This window comes from Protopterus annectens, chromosome 4.part0 (assembly GCF_019279795.1).
Source record: "Protopterus annectens isolate FY-2018-M chromosome 4.part0, PAN1.0, whole genome shotgun sequence".
NCBI classification, from domain to species: Eukaryota; Metazoa; Chordata; order Ceratodontiformes; family Protopteridae; genus Protopterus; species Protopterus annectens.
Window position 1 is genome coordinate 624643736 of NC_056733.1, and position 25766 is coordinate 624669501.

The window sequence follows — 25766 nt, forward strand, 5'->3', positions numbered from 1 at the left end:
AGTTGGTATATATAATTCAGGGAGTGTGGTGGCCTTGGCCTGCTGCAAAAAAGAAGTTTAAAGGAGAAGAGCAAGATTCTCTTTTGTCATGTTCATGCATTTTTTTTGCCTGCCAACATTCTGCATTACAACTACAAACATTTCAATAAGGAGACAACCTCTTATATAGTTGCTGCTTCTCACATGCATGTGAATCCATGTCACATTTTCAATACTTTTTGCTTCAATACAACTATTCAAACAAAAAACTAAACAGATTTTCAGAACCCCATCCTTTTTCAACTTAACCTGCACACAAAACTATGTACATAAAAAAAAGTTTACCACCACAGACAGAAGCAGTTGCCCCAAATTGATGCCTGCTCCCACTGGTTTTACCTAATCTAAAATTAAGCTTACCCATGCTAAAGTGTATGTTACAGTCTGCGCTCCTACCAATTACCTTTTTTTTTTAGGTCTGTCCCCCTTCCAGATGTGAAAAACAACTTGAATACTTTCAGCAGATATTCACGTTTAGCCCTATGAAAAAAGAGCACTAGATATCTTTATGGTGCTGTTACAGTAAATGCACTTAAATAATAAGGTTCCTAGGCAGGTAACTACTTGTATAACTTATTCACTTCCCACAGTTTAAAACTTCATTTATTTTTCACTGAACTGCTTTCCAATGTTCTTTAAATGTTAAATATGCAGTGCCTTATATACTTCGCCCAGCAGACAATATTGAGATCTCTCATAATTAACTGCTTGCGTTTGCAGATTTCTTGTCTCCAAGTAAAAATAGTAACTGACTTTGAAGGCGTACAAAATTTCTTTGTAAATTTCACTTGAAAACATTGCTCAGCCCTCTCATGATTAATTGCCTGTGGACTTTGTTTTCCATTGAAAGCCTTTGAGAATGCAAACAAATAGCTAATAACATTACTGATACAAGAGAAAACTAGCATTTCCCATTTCTTTTGTTGTTTTTTCATGACTATTTAAAAAAAAAAAAACTTGTCTATAGATTAAACCAAGGACATTATTCTAGATATCCACATACATAAAAATGGGAGAAATTATTATCTTAGTTCTACATAAACTGTGATCAATATACTTTTACATCACTGTTATAATACCGGATGTTGAAAAGTGAGATGCCAGCCTATCAAATCTTCCCTGGATAGATGAAGGAACCTTAAAACAGAATTGTCAGAGTAATAATGTTGGATACAGGTAAATAAATAGAAAGCTGAAACAGAATACATTGCCTGACTAAAAGGGACCCTCAGTCAAGACAGATTACAAATGCTAGTGCTTATATAAAATTCCTCTTTCAAGAGCACAGCTACCAATATAAATGAATATTTAATTGACTGAACTTAATTCCTTTAAAAAGGCACATGTAAACCAGTTACGAGAAGTATCCCTCGGAAAGAACATCGTCAGTCTGTTAGTGGGATAAACTTAGTATCCTGTTAGCTAAATGTTAACGGCATGGAATGATAGGTCACTCTGGATTCAGCTACACATAGCACAGTATATATTCTTTTAAGAAAACATAATATATATTTGATTAATCTGTAATTTTCTATCATTGGTATTTCTACATGTGAAAAGATAAAATATAAAGTATATATAAATCACAGATAACTGAAGTAATGTGTATGTAAAGGACAGAAGCATGTATTGTTTTTATATCCTACATAAATGTGAGGTACAGAAACATGTGTTGCCTCTCCATGCTGCCTAAAATACAGGACAGTTGACTGCAGACTTACTGATCTGCTTATATTAATTTCTACATCAGCTGCTTTATTACTCGTATTCTTTATGTTTATGCTGCAAATTAATTCTCATTGATTACTAGTTACTGTATAGCATAGCCAGACAGATCTCAAATGTAAAAATAATCTACTCTTTTCTCAATAAATACTATAAATGAAATTAGTAATTATTGTCATATTAAACTGAATGAATACAAAGTGCTTATAACAGCAATAGCAATTCTGCACCTAGTTTAAAAATAAAATGCTTCAAGCAGCATTTCTGAAACCTGCTCTGTGACCAGTGTGATATAGGGAAATATTCAAAGCCCAACTATCTGAAATTTTGTAAATAATTATATGCCATTTGTGAATATTGATATGATTTATACAGAAAAAAAAGGCAGGAAGATAGGAGGAAGGTTAGGAGTGTAGCAGTGAGGGTAGGAACTTTGAATGTTGGCAGTATGACTGGTATAGGAAGAGAGCTTGAAGGATATGATGGAGAGAAGGAAGGTTGATATATTGTGTGTGCAAGAGACCAGATGGAAGGGAAGTAAGGCCAGGTGTTTAGGAAACGGGTTCAAATTGTTTTATCATGGTGTGGATGGCAGGAGAAATGGGGTAGGGGTTATACTAAAGGAACAATATGCCAAGAGTGTTTTAGGCATTGAAGAGAGTGTCTGACCGAGTGTTGTTTATGAAGCTCGAAATTGATGGTGTAATGATGAATGTTGATAGTGAATATGCTCCTCAAGTTGGATGTGCATGGAAGAGAGAGAAATTTTGGAGTGAGTTGGATGAAGTTGTGGTGAGGTGTACCCAGGGTGAGAGACTAGTGATTGGAGGACTTAATGGGCATGTTGGTGAAGTGAACAGAGGGGATGAGGAAGTGATGGGTAGGTATGGTGTTAAGGAGAGGAATGCAGAAGGTCAGATGATTGTGGATTTTGCGAAAAGGATGGACATGGCTGTGCTGAATCATATTTTAAGAAGAGGGTGGAGCATAGGGTGGCGATACAAGAGTGGAGGAAGATGCTCACAAGTTGATTATATATTATGTAGGAGGGCCAGTCTTAAGGAGATTGGAGACTGTAAAGTGGTGGCAGGTGAAAGTGTAGTTAAGCAGCATAGATTAGTGGTATGTAGAATGGCGTTGGTGATCAAGAAGAGGAGGAGGAATGTGAAAGCTGTGCCAAGGATTAAATGGTGGAAGTTAAAAAGGGTGATTGTGAAGTGGAGTTTAGGGAAGAGTTAAGACAGGCACTGGGAGGCAGTGGAGAGTTACGAATAGCTGGGTAACTACAGCAGAACTAGTAAGGGTGACTGCTAGAAAGGTGCTTGGTGTGACATCTGGACAGAGGAAGGAGGACAAGGAGACCTGGTGGTGGAATGAGGAAGTACAGGAGAGTATACAGAGGAAGAGGCTGGCGAAGAAGAAGTGGGATTGTCAAAGAGATGAAGAAAGTAGACATGAGTATAAGGAGATGAGGCGCATGGCAAAGAGAGAGGTGGCAAAAGCTAAGGATAGGCATATGGGAGAGTTGTAACTTTGAGAGAGATTGGACACTAAAGAGGGAGAAAAGGACCTGCTACCGATTAGCTAGACAGAGGACAGGAGCTGGGAAGGATGCAGCATGTAAGGGTGATAAAGGATAGTGAGGGAAAGGTACCCACAAGAGAGGAGAGTGTGTTGAGTAGATGGAAAGAGTATTTTGAGAGGCTGATGAATGAAGAGAATGAGAGAGAAGGTTGGATGATGTGGGATAGTGAATCAGGAAGTGAAACAGATTAGCAAGGAGGAAGTAAGGGCAGGCTATGAAGAGGATGAAGAATGGAAAAGGCTGTTGGCCCAGATGACATACCAATGGAAGCATGGAGGTGCTTAGGAGAAATGGCAGTGGAATTTCTAAACTAGGATTGTTTAATGAAATTTTGGGAAAGTCAGAGGATGCCTGAGGAGTGGAGAAAAGTGTTTTGGTACCTATCTCTTTAAGAATAAGGGTGATGTGCAGAGCTGCAGTAACTACAGAGGATAAACTGATTAGTCACAGCTTGAAGTTATGGGAAAGAGTAGTGGAAGCAAGGTTAAGAAGGAGGTGATGATTAGTGATCAGCAGTATGGTTTCCATGCCAGGAAAGAGCACTACAGATGCAATGTTTGCTCTGAGAGTGTTGATGGAGAAATACAGAGAAAGGTCAGAAGGGAGTTGCACAAGCGTCTTTGTAGACTTGGAGAAAGCATATGACAGGGTGCCTAGAGAAGAGTTGTGGTATTGTATGAGGAAGTCGGGAGTGGCAGAGAAGTACGAAGGTGGCTGGTACAGGATATGTAACAGTGAGTATGACAGTGGGTGAGGACTGCAGTGGGAAGTGAGCAGATCCGTTTAAAGGTGGGAGGTGGGATTACATCAAGGATCAGCTCTGAGTCCTTTCTATTTGCAGTGGTGATGGACAGGTTGACAGATGAGAGATCAGACAGGAGGCCCCGGTGGACTATGATGTTTGCAGATGACATTGTGATCTGCAGTGAGGCTAGGAATCAGGTTGAGGAGACTCTGAGAGGCAGGTGGAGATATGCTCTAGAGAGCAGAGGAATGGAGGGTCAGCAGGGCTAAGACAGAATATATATGTGTGTAAATGTTAACGGCATGGAATGATAGGTCACTCTGGATTCAGCTACACATAGCACAGTATATATATTCTTTTAGGAAAACATAATATATATTTGATTAATCTGTAATTTTCTATCATTGGTATTTCTACACGTGAAAAGATAAAATATAAAGTATATATAAATCACAGATAACTGAAGTAATGTGTATGTAAAGGACAAAAGCATGTATTGTTTTTATATCCTAAATAAATGTGAGGTACAGAAACATGTGTTGCCTCTCCATGCTGCCTAAAATACAGGACAGTTGACTGCAGACTTACTGATCTGCTTATATTAATTTCTACATCAGCTGCTTTATTACTCATATTCTTTATGTTTATGCTGCAAATTAATTCTCATTGATTACTAGTTACTGTATAGCATAGCCAGACAGATCTCAAATGTAAAAATAATCTACTCTTTTCTCAATAAATACTATAAATGAAATTAGTAATTATTGTCATATTAAACTGAATGAATACAAAGTGCTTATAACAGCAATAGCAATTATGCACCTAGTTTAAAAATAAAATGCTTCAAGCAGCATTTCTGAAGCCTGCTCTGTGACCAGTGTGATATAGGGAAATATTCAAAGCCCAACTATCTGGAATTTTGTAAATAATTATATGCCATTTGTGAATATTGATATGATTTATACAGAACTGTATGTTGTGCACTGAGCTAAGATGTATCCACAGTGTACCCTGTCGGAACACAGAAGATTAACCTGAAAAATTTAAGAATAGTTGAGGTTAATTTACTTTCTAGCTGGGCCATAAACAAAAGATGTTATCTCTCAGTTTCAGCTCAGTAGCAGACACAATGTCTAGAGCTAGAAGTTTTTGTATTGCCTTCAAAGAGAAATAATTTCTGAGTTTCAAATGCAAAAGTATTTTATTGCTCTATGACTTCCTAGCAGCTGCAAAGAACTGAGATATGTATTTCTCACACACAGATATTAAATTGTTAGTTTCTGTTTAGCCTGGGTACTGAAGTCAGGTGACAAAGAGTGATGTTATCGAAGCTAACCCAGCAGTAAAATGTGATATTAATTTAAGAACTCTCTCAGGGAGAGACTGCGCATTTTGTATTTTGTCTTTGACCTAGAAACATCTACTCATCATCACCATCTGCACTTGCCTGTCTGTAAGATTTAGGGCATAGTATCTCTTTTAGATATAGATAGGAATATAGTAAAGATTAGTTTAGATGTTTTCTGTATTTATTTGAGACTGTCCTGCAATTCTGTTTTAAAATATGTCCTGTGATTTTGAACTCTAAAGTTACTGCGTTGATTGACTGAGTATTGTCTTGTTCTTTTATTACTTACTATTAAATATATTTAAACCTGTCTTTGTGGCTGATATTTGAGAGACATAGTTAAGCTCTTAGGGTACTTGCATGTTTATTTGATGACACTGAACAGGCCAATCCTAAATAGCCTTGCAAGTCTTGGTCAGACTACCATCTGGATAATAGTAACATTACACAGTAAGATTGGACACCCTTTGTAAGGGCCTTGTAGTAGCTGATAAGCAAGGGTTGGTGGCAGTTGAAACTACCTTATAGTCTGGGCAGAAGGGAGCATAGCTAGTAAACCTGTGCCAGCTTTCCCTAGGTATGTCTGTGTGCTTGTACATAAACCAAATCTCAAAGTGTGTGTGTCAGCTACTTGGGCAAGGACAAGAAGCAATGGTTGGACAGAGAGGGTGCTGGAGATCTTGCTTTGGCCCCTCAGCTGATTAACTCTATAGCTGTGTCTGTGGGGAGTCTTACTGGGGATCTGGAGAAAGAGGGAGAAATCAGTCTTTTTAAACATTAATTACAAAATGGGTATATACTTTACAGTCTGTCCACCGTTTTAACACAGTCAACAAAATTCCAGTGTTTCTTCAAAAAGTTCTTGTTGCAGTAGGCTGGGACAAGACTATTGATCACTAGAAAGCCTGTGAACCACTCCACAGGAACAACCTTTGTTTTTTCTCCTAGTGTGAGGAGCATAAGGGCATTGTTTTTGAGTCACCCTCTAGACTACTGATCACTGGAAAGCCTGAAAGCTGCTTCTTCAAAGTCAGCTTGGGACTAGTGCTATTGTTTTGCTCCAGGGGAGAGAAGGAACAGAGAAACATGGATTCCCAGCTGTCTCTAACTGGGCAGTGTGTGTGTGTGGGATTTCCTTGATTGGTCTGGTTTTTTTTTTTTGGCTGTGAACCTCTTCAGTATACTTTCTGCGTCACTGTGCAGCTTAGTACTCTGTTGTGCTGAGCTGCTACACATACCACCCAAGGCATACACCAGAGAAAGGTTACAGCAAGCCTAAAAAATTCCTTCAAAATCTGGGGTGAGGCTATTGAACACCAAAGAAAAAGAAGTTATGTACCACCTACCATAACGTTCCATGTTAGTTGTCTTCTTCTCGCCTACTTTCTTGCTGGTTGGGTTCGGAGCCAATCCTCGGCTCCGACTCGGCCATCTTCAAGGCTCGAGAGCTGCATACTGGCTCGAGGCCATCCCATATCCCATGATGCCTGGTGCTAGATACCCAGATCTCGTTTGGTAAGTCTAACTGCAGACATAATAATGAAAGGATCCTATCCTGGAATATACAAAACCTCCAGAGAGGCTACTAGCCAGAAAGAAATAGCCAGAGAAGACTCAGCCAGTGAAAAACCATAAAGAACTCTTCTCGGTCTACAAGGATAGGGGGGATGGGGGGGTGGGACGCAAGAAAGAAGGCGAGAAGAAGACAACTAACATGGAACATTATGGTAGGTACATAACTTCTTTATATTAAGTTGTCTATCTCGCCTTCATTCTTGCTGGTTGGGACAGCGTCCCTAGCACCTGAAATCCTGGGTGGCTCATCAGAACAAACTCTTCAGAACAGTGGAACCAAAATCTGCTCTGTTTCTGGAATCCACATCCAACTTGTAATGCAAAATGAAAGTATGTGGGTTAGCCCACGTAGCCGCAGCACAAATAGATTCCATGGGCAACCTCGCCTGAAAGGCCACAGACGTGGCTAAAGCTCTGGTGTAGTGACCTTTTGGTTTAACAGGTAATTCTTTATTTATCAGTTGATAGATAAAAGTGATGATAGAAGTCAACCACCTGGACAAGGTTACTTTTGAGACTGGAAGACCTTGTTTACCCTCAGCATAAGAAAGGAAAAGTTGGTCCGATTTCCTGATATCTTTAGTTCTATGCAAATAAAAACGTAGTTGCCTGTGAACATCTAACTGATGCAACTTATATTCCGCCCTATTGGAATGGTTGGGAAAAAACACAGGAAGGTCTATGGACTGATTCAAATTATTTTCTGAAGAGACCTTAGGAAGGATTAGTTCTGAGAGCAACCCTATCATTGTGGAACACTAGGTATGGAGGATGAGTACAAAGAGCCTGCAGTTCTGAAACTCTTCTGGCTGAAGTAATGGCTACCAGAAAGAGAGTTTTCCAAGATAAAAACTTCAGGGAACAGGATGCTGCAGGTTCAAAGGGAGGCAATATTAGAGAAGCTAAAATCAAATTTAGATCCCACGGAGGTGAAGGATCGCTCACTGGAGGCCTGAGCAGAGTGGTCCCTTTGAGAAAGGCTCTACATAGCTTATGCGACATGATGTTATTTCCCGACAGTCCCATGTGAAAATTTGAAATTGCAGCTAACTGAACGCTAATTGTAGCGGAAGCGGACCCAGAATGAAAGAGTTCCACAAGGAATTCCAATATGTGGTGTATAGGGGCTGAAAAGGGGTCTATACTCTTATTCTCTGCCCAGGAAGAAAAACGTTTCCACTTAATAGCGTAAGTTTTTCTAGTGGTAGACTTGTGCGACGATAAAATAATTTCCCGCACAGACGGAGAGATATCTGGAAGCCTGGCTAGGGTTGGAAGTGGAGCAACCAGGCAGTGAGTTAGAGAGATAGCAGGGATTGGTGCAGCCCACCCGACTGATGGATCAGAAGGTCTGGAACTGGGTCCAGAGTCCAAGGCTGCTTGAGAAGATGATGATGCAGGAACTGGAACCATATCTGTCGAGGCCAGTAAGGAGCAATGAGGATCATTTTGCAGCCCAATACGGTAGCTTTCTGTATCAGCTTTGGAATAAGGGGAAACGGAGGGGAATGCATAAAGTAGTCCCTGAGGCCAATCATGGACTACAGCATCTCTGGGGGAATGTCCGGGAAGTGGAAGGAGAGAGAAGAAATTTTGCACTTGCTGTTGAAGAGGGTGGCAAAAAGGTCACAGCAAGGCTTGCCCATTTGCGGAAAATTTGGTCCGCAACTACTTGATTCAGAGACCACTCGTGAGGCATGCAAATTGCTCTGCTCAGCCGGTCTGCTATGACGTTGGACTTCCCAGGGATGTGCGTTGCGATCAGAAACCGTTGGGAAGGGATCGCCCACTGCCAGAGTCTGAGTGCTTCTCGACATAAGGGGTAGGGACTTGGTTCCGCCCTGCTTGTTGATGTACCACACTACTGACATATTGTCCGTTTGAATTGGAATGGTCCTGGTAGGAAGAGAGTTCTGAAGAGCTTGCAACGCTAGAAGCACAGCCCTCATCTCCAAGACGTTTATATGCAGGTGGGACTTGTAAGGTTGCCAGGTGCCTTGGACTGTCCTGCCCTGATAATGCCCCCCCACCCAATCAGGAAAGTGTCCGTGGTAACCGTAGCAACGGGGGGTACAAATGGTCTGCCTAGGGGTATTGATGTGGAGACCATCCACCGTGCAAGGTGCTTTTTGCATGCTTCTGTGATCATAATCATGTGAGACATGGGAAGCTGCTGAAAGGACCATTGGGTGAAAAGCAGCCACTGGAGGATCCTCATGTGAAAACGAGCTAGAGGGACAAGTATGATCGCTGCTGCCATGAGACCCAGAGTTTGGAGGACAAACCTGGCTTGAATTCTTTTGCATGCTAATAAGACCTGTACATGTTGACGAATCACTAATACCCTGTCTAGTGGAAGGCTCGCTGACATGTCTTTTGTATTTAAATTTGTGCCTATAAAGGTGATAGACTGACAAGGCGACAATACAGACTTTTTGAAATTTATTGAGATACACTGAAGCAAGTCTCAATAGTGTAGTCTCTGGCTCGCAGAAAGTGATGCCTGGTGGTAGCAGTAAGGAGCCAGTTGTCTAGATATGGAAACACCTGGAATCCTTGCCGTCTCAGGTGAGCGGTAACTACTGCCATACATTTGATGAACACCCTGGGGGCTGTGGTGAGACCAAAGGGCAGAGCTCTGAACTGGTAATGGCTGGCTCCCAGCCGGAAGCGAATGAATCTTCTGGAGCGTCTGTCCATTTTGATATGGTAGTACACATCCTGAAGATCTATAGAGCACATCCAATTGTCCTGACCCAGAAAGGGCTTAATGGACTTTAGCGTGACCATCCGAAACTTGGTTCTTTGTACAGACCTGTTCAGTCTGCTGAGATCCAGAATGGGTCTCCAGTCCCCCGTCTTTTTTGGTACCAAAAAGAACCTTGAGTAAATTCCGGATCCTTGCTGGTCTGCTGGGACTTGCTGGATGGCCCTTTTTTTTAAGCAGTTCTGAAATTTCTTGTACTGCTTGATCCCTTAGATTGGGTGGAACATCTGGAAGGGACTTGTTTAACACTACGGGAGTGCGAACAAAGGGTATTCTGTAGCCTCCAGATATAACTGACTGTACCCATTTGTCTTGTGTTATGTCTTGCCAGGCTCTTGGGTACAGCAATAATCTTCCCCCGACTGCCTACGGAGGTGGGCAGTCGGGCAACCCTTCAGGAATGGTGGGAGGGCTTCTCAGAGAAGGATTCTCTGCTGCCCTGGTTTTGCGGACCCCCTCTGCCATGAGGGTAGCGTCTATTATTGTTCCCTCCTCTGCCTCTGGATGGGAAACTCACCACGTGTGTTCGGCAAGGCTCCCTGAGATTTCCGGAAACACATCTTTCCACTCTTCTGACCCTTGGGATATGGTCTGGAAGGAGTGGAAAAAACAGACTCCCATGGCAGAGAGAGTCTTGCCTTCCTGCTCACACCTGGTAAGGGTGTCCTTCACCTGTGATCCAAAAAGAGATGAACCATCAAAAGGGGTATTGGTGAAAGACGCTCTGAAAGGTTCCACAAAGTTACATAGCCGCATCCAGGCGTGTCTCCTTAGAGCAACACTTGTGCCCGCGACTCTACTCGCACCATCGGCTGCATAAGAAATGAGCCTCATGGAGGAGTTCACCACTGAATTAAGAGTTGCCAGCTGGGAGGCTGCCTTAGCCTGGGCCCCCTCAGCTGATTGATCTTGGAGGGTATCTCCAAGCTCTTTAAGGAGATCCCTTTGAAGACGGGTAAAGTGCCACAAATAATTCAGAGACCTCATAGAAAAAGTCGCTGAAGAAAACATCCGCTTCTCATATCGGTCCATCGTCCTGGACTCCTTGTTAGGGGGATGGACAGATGAAGAAGTTTCAGCCAACTCCTTCTTTGTGGCCGCTGCTACCACCATAGCATCAACAGGGACACCTTTGATCAAAAACTGTTTATCCTGTGGTGCCGTTATGAATTTAGCGAGTCTTCTGGGGATTGGTTCCACTGTGTCTGGAGCTGACCACGCATTCTGAGCCACCACAGACATCAGTGGGTCGAAAGGCGGAGACACCCAAGGAGGTGGAAGGTCAGGACCCAAACGCATCCAGGAATACCGACTCATCCTTGGAGGGGTTTAGGGTAGTCCAGTTCCCCCTCTGCCTAAGCATCTGAAGGATGTCTGAGAAGGAGACATCTTCAGAGGGGGATCTCGGGGACCCATCTGAATCCTCCAAGTCGGTGTCTGATGTGACAGACTCAGGGGAGTCAACATGCTTCCTCTTGCATTTCCATTTACGAGGTGGCTCCTCTGAATGATCAGGGGAGGTCTCGGAAGAGGAAGATACACCCAAGGGGGTGCCCTGGAGCATTGATTCCCCATGCTTGGGGTCTGGAGGAGGGGCAGAGGCAGACGCAGGCACCATAGTGGGAGGAGCTGGTGGGGATGATCGTGGGGCTGACTCAGGGGCCAGCACACTCCTCATGACCTCGAAAGCATCCCTGCTCGAATGCCGAGAAGGCTCCGAAGAGACCGGAATCCTTCTCCGCACCGAGGGGGATGGCTCCGAAGCCAATGTAGGAGCCGAGCTCACCTGCGCCGAAGCTCCGAGAGGGAGAATGTGCTCGGACAAGGGTCCGATACCACTCGCCCCCTCGGAGCCGACGAGGGAGTCTCGGCGCCCAGACCCTTCCAAGGACGGTACCAAAGAAATGAACGGAACCGAAGCAGAAGGTATCGGTGCCGACGGTTCCACGACTCAAACCCCAACGAACTCCGGCTCCGAGCTCAAAGAAGGAGTCGGAGGAGGAATAACTGCAGATATGGACAGAGCAGACACCTGATGAGTGGGGCTGGACAACATTTTTGCTAGGGCCTGCGATTTTAACAGCCTACTGACCACTCTCTCCATGTCATGATAGTCTTGAGTACCGAGAAAAGTGGGACCGATGACTGTGCTCTGATTGGAGCAGAGGAGACCTCGGAGCCGAGCGTATCAACTCTAGGGAGAGAGACCTAGTCTTCTTTCAACTCCCAGATGGCTCCGAAGGGAGAGTCGGAACTGACTGGGAGACCGGTAGATCGGTTCCGGCCAGAACCGAGGCTGAAGGAACAGCTTCGCCCATCAACGGCTCCGAACTGGGAGCCGAAGATTTAGGTGGCTTAGAGGCCTTCACGGGCTGAGTCTTAGCCGGTGAATCCTGCTTAAGTAATCCCCTTAGGATTAACTTATTTTTGTGCTCCTGCATGACTCTGAGGCTAAAGGCATGGCAAACCAAACAAGAGTCCTGCCCAGACAATAGACGCAAGAAGTGTGGCCATCTGTCAGAGACATCTTCGGACAGCATGAGCCACACTTCTTGAATCCGGACACCTTGGTATCCTTAAACATCCCTGAAAAGAAATAGAATACCAATGATAACACACAAAAAACTAGTATGTAACTACTACCACACACACTAAGTTAAGCACCTGAAACACAGCCAAAAAAACTGACAATATTCTATGTATATAGCTAAATAAAACTAACTAGGTAAAGGCTAAAAGTTTTTTTTTTTTTTTAAATAGAGGAAGGGAAAAAGGGTTAGCCTCTAATTTAAATGGCTACCTAAGAACGTGAAGGGGAGGGGAAAACTCTCTAACTAAAATGAGTTTTCTGAGGGATAAGGGAAGGATCAAGAAGGAATTAAAGATACAACAAGTATATATCTATAGAAAGGTTAACTACTATGAAATTATTTTTATCAAAAACGAGTATAATAATGAAAAAGTACAACCTGAGCCAGTAAGACAACCTCGCAGCAAAAGAGGCAAATGAGATCTGGGTATCTAGCACCAGGCATCATGGGATATGGGGTGGCCACGAGCCAGCAGCTCTCGAGCTTTGAAGATGGCCGAGTCGGAGCCGAGGATTGGCTCCGAACCCAACCAGCAAGAATGAAGGTGAGATAGACAACTTAACATCTTATGATCTGCTTCTCAGAACAAGCTTGGGATTACAGCCATTGTTTTGCTCCTAGTGAGACAAGGAGCAAAGGGACATTGATTCTTAGTTGTATGCAGCTGCAGTGAAACTTAACATTAGTACCAGCCAGTTAGTAGCCAACAAATAAACCACTATTGTTTCTCATTTTTGGCAAACTTGATCAATTCCTAATGGAATTTTTTGCAATGTGCAGTGAACTGCATCTTTCCTTCTGTAATTGTGTGGGCAACTGAGTACTACTGTTAAACTAAAATTATGCAGTAATCATTTGAGTATACAGCGAATTGCCTTTGACAGTATTCCCCATGTGGACATTATTGACAGATTTGTAAATCTGAACATAAATTCATATGGAGTGTGGTGGATAGCCAAAATGATTGCCTGATAGAACCTATTTGGTTTGAGTTGCAGATGCCACTTCTAAAAACAAAATAGTTATAAGTAGTGTATGACAGGGCTCACTTTTAGGCAGTTTCCTATTTATCATTATTCTTCAGACCTTTAGGGCAACACTCCTGGCCTATGGTTTAGTTTGCAGATGGGGTGTTATTCAGTTTTCTACTGACTCACAATCACTTCAGCATGGGTTAGACTATGTTAACAACTCACACAAGAACAACGGTCTCAAACTGTGAAAACATGTAATGTAGCTCATTTTGATAGGAAAAATATTTCTACACTATACTATACAAATGATGCACCCCTTCAGTCAGACACTGTAGTAAGGGATCTATGCGCTCTTGTTGATTATTCCTCATATTTTGATCATCATGTCTCCATAGTAGTGCCGAAAGCCTTCTGTCTGGGTCATCACATTTCCAAGGCATCTCCTCTTGATCAAGCAAATCTTAATTTCCTTTTACTCATCTCTCATTAGACCCATAGTTGCATATGATGCCCCTTTTTGCATGTATAACTATATCACTAGACTTTGAGACTCCTGACTATCCTCAGTTATCTGGACTGGCTGCCCTCTCTGCCCTCTCTCTGTACTCAGTCACTCAAAGACTCCCCTCTGATGATCTGTGTCTGACATTTCTAGCCATGAAAGGTCCCAACAGTGCTTCATCTGCCTCCTACTCCTTCGCAAAGCAAATGATTCCTCATATACCCAGTTAAAGGAACTAAACTGCCATTAACAGATAAATAAGACATAAAGGCATGATAGACTTTTATTCCTACATATTCCATGTCTCTGGAACAAATCTCCACATCATGTCAAGCAGACTAGCACCCTAGACACATTCATAGTAAATCTAGATAATTGGATGGGCAGCTTCAGATTCTCCTTTAGTGTCTCCTGTATGGCCCTCCTTGAAGATAAAGGAAAATTAAATATGATTATTGGCTAGGCTTACAATGGTCTATACTTACCTAAGAACCTAGCAGGACTCTAAACCCCAACATGGTAGACAAGTACAATTCTTTCCCACACCTGCCTTAAGTTTTACACGCACCTGGTGAGAGGGTAGAAAACTTCTGCTGTCTTTGTGACCCATTTTAGACAGAAGAGAACAAAATGAGACATGAAGGATATTTGTTTCAGGACTTTGTCCGTTCAGCTAAGAGCACATGAAGAGCATTTACCTTTCTGAGGGCTAGAGTGGAAGAGTCTGTGCACTTTCAGACTTTGGTTTGGTGAATGACCTATGACTTCTCAAGCTTTTTCTTCAGATATGCAGCAAACATTTTCTGAGAAGAAAGCATAAGACAGCAAGGCCAATCAGTGCTGGACCTCAAAAGCCTTAAGGTAACTTCAAAAGAAAGGTCATGCAAAGAGCATCTAAAAAAGGACTCAGTGTCTGTCTCATAGACAACAGTCTCAGAGTCTTTAGACTCCTCATATGAGTCTGAGATAGAGGTAGCCACATGTTGTTCCTTGCTTGTAGACAAAGGGTCTTGCATCATCTCACATAAAGGTGTACATACAAGAAAAATCTTGCCAATTGTTGGATCACATAGATTTAGTACATGAGAGCATGACTGCTAAAGACAATTTGTGAATGGGGCTGGGCTATGCCTAGCACTGGTACTGGACTGTAATTTGTAAGGTAACAGTATTGAACCTGTGACAATAAATTCCCACCAGCAAACCCTGTAAGAAGGTCATAGAAGGAAAGACTTTGGCTTCTTGTTTTTTTTTTCTGATCAGGGACCAAATGACTATAAAGATTGCTTCCCAGGATCCGGTTGACTGGCCTTAGGATCATCCAGAGATTGGACTGTGCTGGAACTTTGGGAAATATCCTTCCAAAAGGTGGACCATTGGTATTTTTTCTCTGGGTCCCTTTTCCTTCACTGATTGGGAGGAAGGGGTTCTGGTTTGAGGTGCTGCTAGTACAAAATAATCTCAGCATTTGCAGAGACAGAAAGGCCATTTCAGATAAGACCTAGACCAAGCAGGGTTAGGCCTCCACCTATCCTTTCTGTTTTTGTCCTTGTTGCAGTGCTCTAATCTGTACTTGGAGCTGCATGTAGTACCCTCCTACAAATTCTCAGGCAAGAAGTTCTTGGCAATCCTTTTGGTTGTTTGACAGGCAAAAGCATTTACCCCAATGCAAATGAAAGATAAGAATAAACTTCTGGCACTCATAGCAGTACCTGACATCAATCTCTTCTCCTTAAGCAGTTAGACAATGCTGGTGCACACCTTGGCTGTTAGATCTGAATGCCAGACAGACATGTTGTAGAGCTGTAAGACAAACAAGCTCAGCAACTTAAATAATAGCTGCAACTGTGAGCTAAGCTTTGTCAACAACACAAAAAGAAATGGTGGGTAATGATGAGACTTGCTTGCGTATCTAGTGACTGGGGTCCCATAGTATACTGAAATAGATGTCTATATGGCCCTGAACCTGGGATCTTTGAGAAATAAGCAAAGTTCTGACTGGTGGAAAAGATGAACCCAACCAGGGACCCACCCGACAACATATTCAAGAGCAAGGTAAAATAATTGCCGTTTCTGTTATTTTCTGATGTGCCAGTCAAAGAGTGCTTTAAGGCTGACATTTTAATTTAACAGCTAGGAAAACTGCAAGATAACTTAAATCTACTAGCCTTTAACTCACAGCACTTGTGTAAGATCTGTTTCGTATGGTGGTGTTAAATGTCTGAAGTTAGAAGGATAAATACAGCATATCTACATAGCAAACATCTAACAATGAGTGACAACAGGGTAGACTCTTCAGTGACTGCTGCAGACATTGGGCCAAGAACTCCCTTAACATTCAGAAAGCAGGATTTATATCAAGTGATCCCGACTGAGTTAAAATCCTCCAAAGGATACATTTTAAAAATAATGCAGTGCCCTAATTTCCTTAACAGCTCAATGCATCAGTAATATTTTTTCAGTGAACTTTCAAGTAAATACAACTGCCTTCAGGAAAGACATATTCATGACATGAATACTCTTTCCTGATCAGTATACACCAGCAAAACATTTTTTTTAAGAATGAACCTATATCAGCAACCTCTAAGGTTTTGTTCACGAAGTTACCAGAAATCAAAACCCTTGGTGGAAAATAATGTGATTCTACATAACTTCCTACACAGTATTCTCTTTGTTCTGTACTTCCCAATGAAAGGGTTTGAAACTACAAATAAACTCTAGCTGCTAAACCTATATTAAACAATTTCACAGAAACAGAGATCTGACCAAAATTAAAGATGGCCATTGTCCCAGTGGATAAAGTCACCTACATCGACTGACAGACTTTTCAAACACAGAATTAAAACAATTTCCCTTTTCAGTGATTTTTGAATACACTTACAGCATCAGCTTCAGCTTTTTCTCGTGACCCACGACCACCTGCCACCACTGACTCCAAAACAGTAACCCAACGCTGCTTATCTGGAAAACTGGGTGCCAAGAGGTACATTGTCCTTCCAGGCCAACATGTAGTATGCGGGTGGGATTCCAGCTTTAGGATGTAGGGTACATCTAAGGATTCCATGAAGAAGACAAAAAGTTACTGTTAGCAAATTGAATGTGAAGTTCCAAGTAACCTATTTAGTACATCACTCATGAAAAATGAAATATAAACACAGAACCATCTGTAACATTATCTCTGAGAATTTCTTAGACAGCATGCAAATGCACAGACAGCACCTCCCTTTACTAAGTAACACCCTAGTGAGAAATTCTATCCTTGTAAATCCTTCTGAGATACCGTTCCCACTGAAATGCTACTGCACCGTGAACCTCAGCATGAAGAAAGAGTCCACTTGTACTGAGATGATTCCAGCCAGAAACCCAAAACAAGATCTGACAAGAAAGATCTGAAAAAGAGCTACAAGGCTACACAGCAGGCCCCTGAAAGCCTGTGTAAATAGATCTGGATGCTTCTCAGTAGATGATTAAGGTATCAGCACAAGTTCTGTTGCTTGAGAAATGCCTGGCAGCTAATTAGACACAGACATACACACAAATCAAAGATTAAAAAGGTCACACAGACAAACAATTCAGTAAAAACTGCAAGAAAACCATAGCCAAGCTGAAGTTTTCACCATACGATACCTTAATTCTCCTGTAATGGAGGCCCATGGGATATATAGAAATGAAGACTTAAGGATATCAAGTGTTTGAGCTACATGACTTCTGAATGCCCATGACTTCTTTTTATCTTTTAAGTCTATGGACACATTTAGACCAATAAAGCCAACGTCAATTACATGCCCACAAACATAAAGGTGTCTGCAAAACATCCCAACTAACATCCAAACCAAAAGGTAAGAAGGTCACACAGATAAAAAATTCAGTACAAACTGCAAGAAAAACCCAGCCAAGCTAGATTTGTCAGTGTGTGATACATTAAACCTCCTGTAATGGAGGCCCATGGGATATATGCAAATGACCCATTCAGGACATCAAGTATTTCAGCTACACTGTTTCTGAATGCCCATGACTTGACTTTTTTCAGTTTTTATGGATATATTCAGGCCAATAAAGCCAAACCCCACTAGCAGTGGATTTGCATTTTTGGCCTTTTTAATAACTTCATCAGCACAAAGCCAAATAATCTTTACTTTGCTTGGTCTTATACTTTGCCTCCTGCACCATCTCATTAATGGGTGCTAACCCTAACCATGCCCATTTCCCTCAACCTCAACACTACCATAATAAAAACCTTCATGTAACACTAGCAGTACATACAACATACTCTCACACACAGACACTAAAAAAAACTACATTTATTCCCTTACCTAACCCCGATCCTAACACCAAAATACACACACAGTTGTACACAATCATAAAACACTTATCCTTCACCTATCCCAAACCCTAACTCACAAACACACCCACCCCCTCCAACCCCACACACCTGTATTGTGGAAACATTGTTAACATTTGCACCCCCTGACTATTCATATATTCAACATTACACACCAATCTCTGTGCTTGCTGATAGAATGTATGTTTAGCAAAATGTAAGGGAAACCATATCACTAATATATAAATGATTTTCCCCATTCCCTCAGTGACTCACTAAACACACATAGCAAACCTTCTGACAGTCAAATGATGTGCCATAGAGACCATTCCCCACCCAAAAAAAAACACCTTACCCTTCTCCCTAGGAGCTCCCCTTCAGTTTCAGTCGAGACTATCCAGGAGGAAGTCAGTGCCTGAAGCAGTCAAGTTGTTAGCACCAACAAAGAAGAGGGGAGCAGTCAGACCCAGGCCCTGGCACTGAAAGATGGTCTGGTGAAGTAACAGGCAAAGCTGGAGCTGAAGGCAGGGAACTTCTGACTTCGGAGCAGAGGAAGAGGGGATGATCCCAAGGTCCACCTGGGCCTGTAAGAAGGCATGCATCAGTTGTCCCAAATTACAGCCCTTCATATTTCTGGCTTTTCTGACAGACCTAGAGGAAGACAACAAAGATGGCTTTGAAGGTTTAGGGAACAATGGATACGAGTGTTGGAGCCAAAAAGGAGAGGCCAGGATCAAAGTCAGGGATGGTTCTGGTGAGAATTCTGTGGGAGTCATGGGCAAGAAGGTGAAGTGAAACCCTGTCAAGGTAGGAGTTGCTGACAAGAGGAGGTTAGGAATGCTCATAGTTGGAGCGTTCAAAGACTCTGAACCTGCAGCCATGGCAGAAAGTGATTGGCACTTTGGGGCAGTGGATGGCGCACTGAGTTGTAACCAGAGGCACGCCCCCTCTCTTTAGATTAACTTTTGTATTTTTCTTTTTTCTTATCATACCTCTCTCCTCTTTGTCATAGGTTCATAGGTTCGTACTAGGCTATCTGCCCAAGGGCATTTATAAGCCTAGCCCATAGTTATTTGGCTTTCGCAACCCCTTTAGTTTGAATAAAACTATGCCTATTATTTTGCTGTGCCTCTGTCAAGCAGTGACACTGAAGTAATCCCTGGGATATATCTGCGATCACCCATCCATTGGTCAAGATTCCTCTTGAACAAGGCCAGTGCTCTGCCTCACATGTACCGGGATTTTGTTCCACAGCATAGGGAGTCTCTGGGTGATGAATCTGTCCCTCCAGCACGTTCTATTAATAACCGTGTCAAGGTTTAAGTCTCCCACCCTTGTGGTTCTGAGGGATCTAGATTTTTTGAGGTGAAGCATATTCATCAAATCAGGGTTTGACATGGCCTTATATGTCAGGCACAGGTCACCTCTGAGCAAGCGGTATGAGACTGAATAGAGCTGGAGTTCTTTCACTCGGGCAGCATAAGACATATTTTTGAGACCCTTTATCCTTTTGGTGAGGAACTTTTGGGGCCTTTCCAGCTGCTGCAGGTGTCGGGTCAGATACATTCGAATGGGGCATTGTACTCAATCATAGGTCTAATGAGTGATGAGTACAGGGGACGATGACCTCCCTTGATCTAGATGTGAATCCCTTCATGATCAGGTGGGCAATGTAGAAGGTTTTCCTAACTACTTTAGCAACATGAGTGTCAAGCGAAAGGCTACTGTCAACCTGGGTCCCCAGATCCCTGATGACTTCTTCTGTGCTCAGTGGATTGCCACCTATATGGTAGCTAGGGGTAACCTTGTTTTTCCCGAAGGGTATGACTATGCATTTCTTGGCATTTAACTTTAGGCCATGGCTCTGGCACCAGTTATCCGTTTCTGTGAGGCCCTTCTGAAGGATATCTGTGTCAGATGTGTTTTGACTATGGCCCAGTTTGCAGTCATCTGCAAACTTTGTCAGCCATAACCCTCCTGTGTTTGCTTGTACTTCAGAAAAGTAGATGCCGAACAAGAGTGGACCCAGGACTGATCCCTGTGGGACACCACTTGTGACAGGCTTTGAGTCTGACATGGCTCCAGCAACTCTGACCCTGTGGGTTCTGTCACTTAGCCAGTTTGCAACCCATCTTGTGATGTATGGGTTTACATTCAAGCTGATGAGTTTTTCGATGATACCTGAGTGGGGTATTGTGTCGAAGGCCTTTGCCAAGTCAAGGTAGGCTGTATGGACTGCCTTTCCCTCATCAATGGCCTTGGTGACTGTCTCGAAAAAGTCAACCAAGTTTAAAAGGCATGATCTGCCTTTGACAAAGCCAAACTGGGTTGGATCCAAAGTCTGCAAGTTCCCTATGTCTTTATTTATGAGTTCCATTATGATCCTCTCCATGGCTTTGCAGATAAGGCTTGTCAAGCTAATGGGACGGTAATTTCCAGGGTCGGTGGAGGCACCGCCCTTGTGAAGTGGGACCACAGTGCCGATGCGCCACTCCTTGGTATCCTGAGGTGAGGCTAAGATTAAACAGCTGTCCTAACTGCGGGTTTAATTCCTCATTGAGTTCGTGGAGCACACAGCTGGGGACACCATCCGGTCCCATGGATGCTGTGTTTTGCTTTGGAGAGCAGTTCTCACCTGGGTGTTGGAGATGTTTGGGGGCTACAATCCTCTGGTATAGATATCTCTCCTTTTGGGAAGTTTGCACTGAACCTGTCAGCCAGTATGTTGGCAATGTGTGTAGGTTCAGTAATCTTCACATCATTTTGAACTAATTCTGAGCATATCTGGGAGTTTCCTCCTAGGTTTCTAACATAGCTAAAGAAGGCCTTATGATTGTCTTTTGAGTCCTTGGCGATTTTTCTCTCAAAATTTGCCTTGGATGATTTTATGAGAGCTCTTAGTTTTTTACTTATAATGATCAAAGGTGTCTTACCTTTCAAGGATTTTGCTCTATCTTGTATTAGCTTCCTCCTTTTGTTGTAGAGCTTGTTTATGGCTGGGGTCCACCAGACTGGACGCTTGCCTTTGGTACAAAGAGTCTTAGTTTTGTTTGGGATTGCCTGATCCATGCAGTCCTGTAGGTGCTGGTAGAAGGCATTTGTAAGTGATTCAGCGGTTTGAGTAATGTTTACCACTGGCTCAGGGGCCTTAAAGGAGACCACATTAGTTTTTAGAAGTGTGAAGTCGGCTTTTGTGAAGTTTTTCACTGGGGTCTTTTTATTTCAGGTGGGGCGGGATGAGGACCTCCAGCGAGATTAGTTTATGATCTGATCTCACCAGTGAGGTATACTTCGGTGTTGAACATTTTGATCCCATGTTCGTGATGATGAGATCAAGTATGTTTTCTCCTCTTGTGGGGATGGTGACTAGTTGTTCCATGGCATTTGAGTTTATGAACTCCAGGAACCTTTGGGCTAGAGTGTTTGGGCTTGAGTAGTGTTCCCAGTCTATATTAGGGTAGTTGAAGTCACCTAGTATGATGGTGTTTGGAGATACATTTATCCCCTCCATTGTTTTCAGGAAGGCCATGTGAGGTTCATGAGTTTGAGAGGTTGGCCTGTAACATGCTACAAATTGCAGAGCAGTCTTGCCTATGGTTAATTGCACCTGGATGGTCTCCGATGCATCGTGCGTTGCCACCAACCTTGAGGTGTGGGTGTCCTTTATGAATATGGACACCCCTCCTTTCTTGGTGTTGTCCGGATTTTGGGGCGGAGCATGATATGAGGTGAAACCTGCTAGTGCTGGGGTGCTCTCAGGAGCCTTGAACCAGGTTTCTGCCACAGCACAGACATCGATGTTCTCCATACTGAGAAGGGCCTCGAGTGCGTGCATCTTGAGATTGAGACTTCTGGCATTGAGCAGCATTACCCTTAGTTTTTACTTTTTGTGTTCTAGGGTGGTAGGTTTAGAATTTGAGCCTTGCCTAAAAAGGCACTATGGGGTGGCAAGAGCCTTTGCCAATATCCGGAAGCCTAGGGGTGACAGGTGCAAGCCGTCCCTTCAGCGTGGCTTGTCCAGCATGTCATCCCAGGCAGACAGACATTGGATCCCCTCTGAATGACACCAGAATTTAAGCCAATTATTAAAGCTGATCATCTTATCACTGTATTGTGGCATCATTCTAGGTGAAGGTAGGATACTGCTCAAGGTCAGGGTCATACCTGCCTGGGCTACATAATCAGAGAGCTCCTCAATGTCTCTTTTCATGTAGTCCAAGGAGGTAAGTCTCAGGTCGTTGACACCAGCGTGGACAATGACTGAGTGTACCTGCTGTTGAGAGACCTGAGTGCTTGTGTTATGTGGCGGATTCTACAGGCAGCTTACTGTGACCTTCTCCTTACTCAGTCTGGTGAGCGGGACGTCAGTGTATCTGACTATGGAGTCACCTATGACAAGTATGTTTGGTGTTGTATTTGGCCTTAAGGGCAGTGACTGCTTTGCACACTGATTTTGTTGTTTATGTGTTGTTTGTGTGGTGTATTGAGTTTGCAGTTGCTTGGGTGTCTGCTTTGGAGGCCTCTGCTGTTTAGGTAAATTTTTACTCAGAGCCTCCGAGTATGTCTTAGTATGTTTATGTGTTTGATTCAGTGGTGTGGTTGAGTTATGTGAGACTGGTATTGTGGTGTGTGTAGTTGCCTTCTCCTCCTGCCTGGTCTTGCCAGTCCTGAGTTGAGAGAGCTCAGCCTCCAGTCTGGCTAAATAGCTGCATCTCTCACAAGAGTCATGTTCCTCTCTCAGCTTTTTGGTGTGAGAGGGAGAAGAAGGGATGGAAGAAGCAGTAGATACAGGATGCATTAGACCTTTTAAAATGAATTTAGCCCTCTGATCAGCAAGGGCTCTAGGCCCAAAGGCCAAGCACATCTGACACTTCACATCTAGGCGTGCCTAACTTAGACAACATACACAGTTACTCTATATACCTGCAGAGAAGGCAGCTTATGCCCACACTGCACATTTTTTGAAGCCTGAGGCCCGTTTCTTCATAGCTGGGCTCAAGATCAATGCTATACACTATACAAGATTAAATATATAAAAAAGTAAAATTACTTTTTTTGTACTGAAGTTAATTTTACGTGTGCGTGTGTGTGTATATACACACACACATATATATATATATATATATATATATACACATACACACACACACATACACACACACACACACGGCAAGAAAAAAAGGGCAGCAAAGCAGCTTACAGGAGGAGAGAAATGACAGAAAAAAAAGGAGAGACCATCTCCAGAAAAGACAAAAAGACCTACATATCTAACCTAATACTTTACCACAATAATCTAAAGAAGGCAGAGAAAAAATTAGCAAGTTAAGAAAAAAACTACTTATTGCAACTAAAGGAGCTTCAATGACCATGTTTGGATGCAAAAGCAGCAAATTAGATCAGATGAGAATCAGTGAGGGGAGTGTATTATGGGCAGAGGAGGTTGAGCTTTAGGGCTGAACAACCTGAGGTGCTAGCCTCGGATCCGATAACTCACAGATTGAGATGGACAGAAAAGACAAGACTGGATCCTCTATATCTTTTGAAAATTGCACTGTAAATGTTACATTTGTCAATTTACTGTGTTCAACATCTGGCCTGAGCTTCACTGGATCAGTGCTCTATCTTGGTTTATGAATCTAAATAAATAAATATCTCTGCTGGAAGAGTGTTATACTTAAGATATACAGATTGGTTTCTGTAAAGAAGCAAAAATTTAATCTCAGCACACAGTTTTAAGGAAATGAGGTAGCTACTGTGGTACACAGTTTGATTCCCTCAGTCTTTATTTGCCTACTGTGTGACCTTGAGCAAGTAACTTAACCAATGATTAGGGACATCTGGGAATTTGGGCTAGGCTTCTCAATGGTTCCTTGGACTGTAAGTCTAGTAACTATCTATGAACCTACATGTGTTAAGTTTCTGAAAAGTTACTGTCAGAACTTGTAAACTTAAAGTAGGGTCTAGAGGGCAATTAGTATAACAATGCATGTTCAAAATCCCCTCATTCAAAGCAACTTTAAGATAAACGCATTTATTCAGGAGATGTCTCTGAAGTCTCATGTATAAATATCTAATTTTGAAAGTGTTCATGACATCAGAAGCATATGGCTTAATATGGATGACATTCTCCCTCCTCCATGGTGCTTTCCTTTGTGAAATCTAAATGATGGAAATGAGGATAATTTATGAAAACAACAAAGGTGAGTCATAGTACTACAGAACAACTCTCTGCCTGAAAACTAGTGTCTCAGAGGTGGCTAGTAAAACAGACCTACCAAGAGGTAAAAGGCACATGCCCCATGTAACTGGCATATGTAAACTCAACTGAATTGCTGTCAGTTTCCTTTACTGAAATGTACTTCTAGCACTATTTCTTCCCTATACTACAAGTTTTACCATTGTAAATGCACTTCTTGTTTATCATGCATACAGAAATTGCAAATGCAAATGCCATTTTACTGGTTCTTTTTCCCCAGACCACTGCTGAAAATGGGTCCTGCACAGAAAGACTTTCTCAGTAAACAATGGAAGAGAAATAATCAAAGAAACAAAAAGTAATAATCCTATTATCTCATTCAAGGAATTTTCGGTCAACAAGTCCCTACAGTCAACAATGTCAGTGATGATGCCTGGAAGTTTTGCCCCTTAATAACTATATATGCAACCTAGTAGAGCGTGCCTCACAAGACAGTTATGGTGCTGTGTTTAACTCTTGAAAAACAATAAGCTGCAGTTCCTGATTAAGGTAGGTCTTGCAAAGCACTTTGCTGCATGATGAATAGCTATGCTCAAATGGAACTAGACTTGGTCAACGTTGGGATAAACCTCTCTGACAGTCCGCAGCAAATGGAGATGAGAATAACAACCAGCTCAAAACCTTTTGCTCTGCAAGTGGTTTTCTTGCCTCACCTAAGCAAAGGCAATAACAACATATCTGCGACACAAAAGCAGTTATAGCACAAAATATGAGTAATATGCCTGAGCTAAAAAGTACAGAAGTCTTCCCCACTATGATAAATGCAATTATAAGAAATAAATCCCCCCCACGATAACTGCAGCTGTAAGAAATACATTAATACTGCGTATGACCTGGCTTTCACTGAACAAAAGCTAAACAAAAGCATTATGTTTAGCAGAAAGTTAGGGGTGTAAGATGTGCAGAAGATGAGACAAGGGTCACCATGCCTGCAATACTTAAGTTCTTGAAACTGAAGAAGGGAACACTAAAACATATCTAAAGAATGGAACAGCATCTCACAGTCTGCCACTAACTCAAACATTGTCTGCATGAGACATACACACGCACTTCTGCAAAAAAAAAAACAAAAACAAAACAAAACAAAAAACTCAAGCTTTATGTGGGAACTGCAGGCATGTGAAAATTGCTCCGAGCAGCAATTGCTTTTTCTCCACAATTTCCAGATGAACCATGAACCTCGTGTTCAACAAGTGCACATATCGTACATAGAGAAGGGCTTTAAAACTTGCTAGGCATCCAACCAGCAATATAGTTCCATTTTTTTTCTGAATAAATATTGTTACTGTTTTTTCCAGATGCTAAAAAGGACAGGTCCATATAGTAAAGTTAAGAAAT

At 42.4% G+C, this 25766-nt stretch overlaps 1 protein-coding gene across 1 annotated transcript in view; it reads right to left on the minus strand.

Annotated features, from left to right (window-relative positions):
• Positions 1 to 25766, minus strand: part of CIT (citron rho-interacting serine/threonine kinase) — a 3433971-nt gene that overhangs the window by 1035096 nt on the left and 2373109 nt on the right. Inside the window, exon 36 of the mRNA XM_044069760.1 lies at positions 16733 to 16902. Within this exon, the coding sequence (XP_043925695.1) occupies positions 16733 to 16902 (170 nt within the window). The remainder of the gene's footprint in view (positions 1 to 16732; positions 16903 to 25766) is intronic.